The sequence below is a fragment of the Polistes canadensis genome, unplaced genomic scaffold, assembly GCF_001313835.1.
Source record: "Polistes canadensis isolate GaletaPanama2010 unplaced genomic scaffold, ASM131383v1 scaffold_13, whole genome shotgun sequence".
NCBI lineage: Eukaryota > Metazoa > Arthropoda > Insecta > Hymenoptera > Vespidae > Polistes > Polistes canadensis.
In genome coordinates, this window is record NW_014569560.1 from 984,372 (window position 1) to 990,942 (window position 6,571).

Sequence of the window (6,571 nt, forward strand, 5' to 3'; positions counted from 1 at the left end):
ATATAATTATTATTTATTATTATTATTATTATTATTATTATTATTATTATTATTATATATACGTCTGCCGTTAGGCGAAAAGATATTGATTTTTTTTATTTTTTTTTTTTTTTTATTTTCTTTTCTTCTTTGTCACACGAGTGATGATGATCTCATCTCTCTCTCTCTCTATTATCGATACAAGGTTTTTTTCTTCTTTTTTTTTTTTCTTTTATACCATTATTTGCAAAATTATTGTTATTATTATTTTTTTTTTTTTTTTATTTTTTGCATTTTTCTCTTGGAAGTTATTTTTGTAATAATTATTTTCGGCAAGCTCGTTTGCACGCATGCATGCATGCATGCACGCAAACAAAGAGCACGTAGTACAATATTTTCTCTCATCATAAAATGCACAACACAGGTGTGCCAATAATGATATGACGAATGATTTAATTGTAAGGAAACGATTTTACTCTCTCTCTCTCTCTCTCTCTCTCTCTCTCTCTCTCTTTCAAGTATTCAAACGATGTCGAATGCGATTTTGAGAAAGGAACCCTTTTTTTTTGTTTCTTTCTGAAAATCTTATAAGTGATAATAATCTCTGAATTAATTGATTTTCTTTTCTTTCGTTTTTTTCTAACATTCAGCTGGTTTAGTTCTGCGTTTGGTTTTTTTTTCTTTTTTTGTCGATACTACTACCAATATAACACATCATATGAACACACTTTTTGGAAAATCTTATTTTTCTTTTTTTTTTACTGCGTGTCTCTATAAAAAACGTCTAGTTCTGCATGGGGGGGGGGGTTTCTTTTTTGTATTGTTTTCTCATATTTTTTCTCTCTTTCCTCCTAAAGTTTTTCTTTTTTTTTTATTATCATCGTGTTTATTAATTATCGTCATCATTGTTATTATTATTATTATTATTAATTTTAATTTTGACGCTAAACGCAAGGACTATGGCAATTCTATTTGTTCTTTTTTTATTCTATTTTATTTTATTGTATATTTTTTTTTAATTTTTGTTATCTTTAAACAGTGTTATAATTACATACGAGACAAGATAGGGGTCGGGGGGATTAACGATTAATTCGATTTTTATTCTTTGGTTAAATCATTGACTAGAAATTGTCGAAGTTGACGAGTTTTCAGCTGAATTTTTTCAAACGTTTCTTTTTCTATTCTTTTTGTTGTCGTCGTAAGGATATTTTTTAATGAATAAAAATATAAAAAACTTGTTATATAATAACACAGTCGTATCATTTTTAAGAAAATATTTAAAACATTTCTCAATTCATTTCATAAGAAAAATACGAAAAATTGTGTGTTCGTATGTTGTTCCTATTGTTCTCGTTAAAAACTATTATAAACTATTATTATATTGACTTCATTTATAGTTTGCCGTTTTTTTAAGGATCTTCATATCGTGTGTGTGTATTTCTGAAAAAAAAGAAAAGAAGAAGAAAAAAATATTCAATCCAGATGAATCGATCGGTTTTTTCGTTACAATAGCATCGATATTACTTTCAAACAAATATACATACACACATATATACATACGTATCGTATGTATCTCTCAATGCGAAAATAATATAATTTTTAACATAATATAAAATATAAATGAATTTTTTTTCATTCACGTGCCTAGAACAAAAATAATTCTAATAATAATGAAACGTATACAATCGTTAGGTAACAACGACAATTACCAACTGCGATTAAAATAATAATAATAATAATAATAATAATATATATGTTTCAAGTATGATGAATCTTTGGTGATTTAATTAGGACTACGTTTGTTCAATAGATGATTATTGCCGCGTTCCGAACGATTGATAGTAATTTTATACTTATACATATATATATACGACGCGTGTGTGTGTGTGTGCGTGTGTTCCTCACGAACACAAATGACACTACCAAGAGAGCGAGAAAAGGATATAAATTCTCACATTTTATTTTTCTTTCCTTTCCTTTTCTTTCCTTTCCTTTCTTTTTTTCTTTTTACAGATGGCATGTATTTTATCACCTTCCAAAAAAAAATCCTTATTAATCGAGAAGATAATATTAAATATTATTGAATTAATCTCTCGATAATAATATGGCCATTATCGTGTCTCTGTGTGTATGTGTGTGTGTATTTGTTTGTTTGTTTCTTTTGTTTACTCTTAGGTCCAATTCGTAAAATTAGGACCAAAAGTAGAATTGTTTGGTTGGATTGTTAATTACTTCAAAATACGACGAACTACCAATGAAACGTTTCGAGATTAGACTTGTTGTTTTCTGGACAAGGACTAACGCTGCCACACCATTTTGTTTCTTTTAATGGCGGACAAGCAGCTCCACCACGGCGTGATTTTATCGTCACTTTTCTTGTTCTCTGTGTTTCCCCAACACCGCAACTACGACTGCATGCACTCCATGGACCCCATTCGCTAACTTTGCAATCCCTTGGTGGACCTAAAACATTACAAAATCAAATTATGTAATATTAATCCGTAATCATTTAATTTACATTTCGTTTTTTATTTTTTTTTGTTATAATCATCGGTTGAATTTAACCAGTTTGAATGTTATGGGTGCATATTTATGTGTCCAAGGAGAACGATCAGTTTGGATTAAGGACGCATATATGCGCTTATCAATTTTTTTCGAACTATCCTTCGCTCGAAATTATTTTATCATTGTTTCGGTTAGTTAATTATTAACGAGATAAAAAAAAATATAGAAAGAAACGGATAATATTTTGTATATATAAGTAATAATAATTATTTATATTTATTTGTACATTTTATATATATTAATTTTGTTATTCTAATTTACATTAATAAAATAAGATATTATAATAGTATGATTTTGCTAAAAATTATTATATTAATAAATTATAAATTATATATAATAAATTAATAAATTAATATAACAATAATTATATAATTAATAAATTATTCGTATTTTTTAAAATGATTGAAATTTTATATTATTTATTATTGATACTATTATAATTTGGAAGGAATAATTGATGAATGAATAACTTACGCGTTCTTAGATGTTTCCCCTTAGTCATTAATCTATGATGTTTCATTCTAAGTTTATGCTGACGTTGTTGTTGGGATATATCCGTGCCGTTGTTGTTAATCCATGACTGGCCAAATTTCGATAAACCCGTCGTGTTCGCCATTTTTCTTTGAATGTCTTTGAAAATTTCAGCTTTTTGCGCTTCCACAGAGTGCCTATACATTTGATAATAAGGCCAATTCGATTTTCCATCGGTGTTGTATTTATTATTTTGGTCAATCAATTTTCCGATAGTTCTAGGAGTCGGTGTTGCATTCAATCTTGGTCTTTGCAATGCATAGGATGATGCAATGCTATTGATTATTGCAGCTTTACCATCACGAGGAATATCGGTTACTGATTGTTGTTGTCCGTTACTTGTTGTCGTCCAATATCTGAACAAAAATATTTTAATAATTGTTATTTATTAATAATAACACAGACACACAATAATATATAGATTATTATTATTATTACATTTATCTATTTTTATGTGTTTATATATATATATTTATAATATATATATATATATTATAGAAATGTTATTTATTTAATTATAATAATAATTGTATATAACTCTTGATTTTATATACAGGGTAGTCAAGCAACTGTTAGTCAATCTAATTATTTCCGTTATTTGTTTGCAATGTTGCTTAGGTTATTAATAAAAAAATAAGTTGCACGTAATTAAATTCATTGTATAATATTAAATAAATTTTTTTTTCTTTTTTATAGTTATTTAAAATGTATTAATAAAATTATTGGAAGAAATTTTGAGATATCAGGATACTTTATTATTATTGGCGAATATTTTTGTACAAAATATATAGTAAATTCAATAGTAATGACGATAATGGATCGTTAACGAGGATTCCTCTTTGGAAAAATAGAATTCTTTTCACTTTTGTGTGTCTATAAATTTCTACTAGCATAACGATAGGAAAGAAAATGGAATACTAACGAGAGAAAATGATATTTACGAGTGAATGGTAACGTTAAATTTTACTATATAAAATCGTTTTGTTAGATTTAAATATATCTACATTATCGTTACATAGTAACTACTATTCTTTTGAAGTAAATCATTATTGTTTTACACTTGGCTGATTACTATCTCAGAAAAAGAGAGAGAGAGAGAAAGAATGAGAAATTTATTTATTTGTTTATAAGAAAATTTGCAATTTTCAATTGATCAACGCAAATGCATAAATATATATATTGATCATAAATTAAATTCAAAAATAAAGTAAAGATAGAAAATTGTGTAAACACTATATTATTTATAATAAAATCGTTAAAAGAAATATTATAATATAACAATAAGAAATATAATATACGTTATAAATATTCGATAGAACACAAAACTTTTATTTTCTATAAATTATAATAAATTTTCTCTAATATGAAAAATTTATTTTCTACTTTTTTTTTATATATAAAAATCTTTCAACTAAATTTATCTAATCTCAGATTATATATATATATATATATATCGACAGTTAATAAATTTAATTTTTAATGATAAAATATCACTTGGGAACTCCAAGTTCCCTGTGATATTTTATCATTAAAAATTATAATTTTGGACGAGAGAAAATACTAAATAAATAAATTTAATGTTCGTAATCTTCGAACTCTAATGTTCGTATTCGTATCTTATAAGAGAAAAAAAATCTTCTGGATTGAAATGTTACACGCGAGAGATTGGGAAAACACTGGGTTAGACATTTTTTCTAGTGGCTTACTACGAATAATGTAACACTTTATTTTTCTTTTCCTTTTTTTTTCTTTTCTTCTGTTCTTGACATTTTATTGTTACTCGGAGTGGTCCCCCATTTATTCGGATCTCACTAAAATTTCCATCTATTTTTACTGCAAATCGAAATCCACCACCGCGTAATCTTTATTTCATGGGGAGATGAGGAGGGGGGTGCCATGGGGATACATAGTTAAATAGATAGATTCTTATAGATAAGAAGAAGAAGAAGAAAAGAGAGAGAGAGAGAGAGAGAGAAAAAAAAAGTAAAACATAGAAAGAAAAAAGAAGAAGAAGTAGAAATCGTTCGATTCGTTCGAAGATGCTGACTCCGTGTATGATTTTCTTCGAGATTTTTATCTTATATTTCCCATTGTTAGATTTGAAAGGGAACAATACGATCAAATTCTCGAACTCAGTGATGATATCTTATGGTATTGTACTGATGATAAGTAGTATGGTCATAATAAAAAAAAAAAAATGAATAAAAAAAGAAATTAGATCTTTTTTAAGACTACTAAATATGAATATTTAAATAATTACTTATACGAGATTAGTGAAACAAAAAAAGGAGAATTATATAAATTACGTCGTTATTAAATGTTAAAAATGAAAAAGTTGACAAATGAATATTTCGAATTTATTTTTCCAGAGAAAATATTTTAATATTTATTAATATATATTTTATTTTCATATATTTATCAATCACAAATTTTGCCCAATATATTTTTGTTGAGAAGAAAAATATTATAATTAATATATAATATATAAACATTATTTTCTAAATTAATTTGAAAAATTTTATTTTTACATACCAACGCGTTTCGCGTAGAAAATTAAACGAAATTATTTTCGTTTTCATAAAAATGTGCGTCGGAGTTTTTAAAAATACACACGTGTGATAGAAAATTAAATATAGAGACACGATATTTACTTTTTTTTTTTTTCCTTTTATCTTTTTTGGTTACGAAAACGATGGAGGAGGTCTGAGGAGGAGTATTTTTTTTTTTTTCTCGTCAAGTTCGAGTGCACTTGCAAGTTTCTCGAGGTGTGGTGTGGTTGGTGGTATTTAAAAAGGACAAAAAATGTCTAACTAGTGTGAGATAAAAAGTAGCCCATTTTGGTGTTCACTTGTAAAGTAAAACTATCGAACAGAGTTGAAAAGTACAACGAGTATTGGTGCTTTCGCACGATCTTTTTGGCCCTTATTTTTTTTCTCTCACACGTATATAAAGGGATGTTCCATTCCACGAAATTGTGTATGAATAATTATTTCTCAAACTATTCAAAAAAAAAAAAAAATATTTAACGTCAATATGTCATAGCAACATCTGTGAAATAATTTTATCTTTTTTCAAATTTTGTAACCTTTTTATATCCCCATACATAACCAATACATATTTTAGTTATTTAATAATATTCATATAAATAAATATATATAAATATATGAATGATATATAATTTGATTGTCTCGTTTATCAACTGATCTATCGTTTATGTTCAGTTAACAGACACTAATTAACATTTATACTAATCTGAGTTATTATTGCTCGCTAAAACAAACTTTTAATGGGGCAAAATTAAGTTTGGGAAAAGTATGATTTATGTTAATGCTTTCGCACATTATTATTAATACTTTTAATGAGATAATGGTTAGTAAATTGGACTGTTTATGTAAATCACATAAATCATTTTGAATCAAAATTGTAGTTAATGATTTGTTGCTTTAACATAGATGATCTATGTGTATAGAAAAAAAAAAAACAAAAAAATTTGTAT

General features: G+C 26.2%; 1 protein-coding gene across 4 annotated transcripts in view; it reads right to left on the reverse strand.

Annotated features, from left to right (window-relative positions):
* Positions 1–660: 660 nt before the first annotated feature.
* The window catches only part of LOC106793369, a 186,646-nt gene continuing 180,735 nt past the window's right edge, over positions 661–6,571 (reverse strand). For all 4 annotated transcript variants that reach the window (XM_014760245.1, XM_014760244.1, XM_014760241.1 and 1 more), the window contains exons 7-8: positions 3,019–3,431; positions 661–2,442 (exon numbers count right to left, since the gene is read on the reverse strand). In XM_014760245.1, the coding sequence (XP_014615731.1) occupies positions 2,228–2,442; positions 3,019–3,431 (628 nt within the window). In that variant the 3' untranslated portion in view covers positions 661–2,227. The remainder of the gene's footprint in view (positions 2,443–3,018; positions 3,432–6,571) is intronic.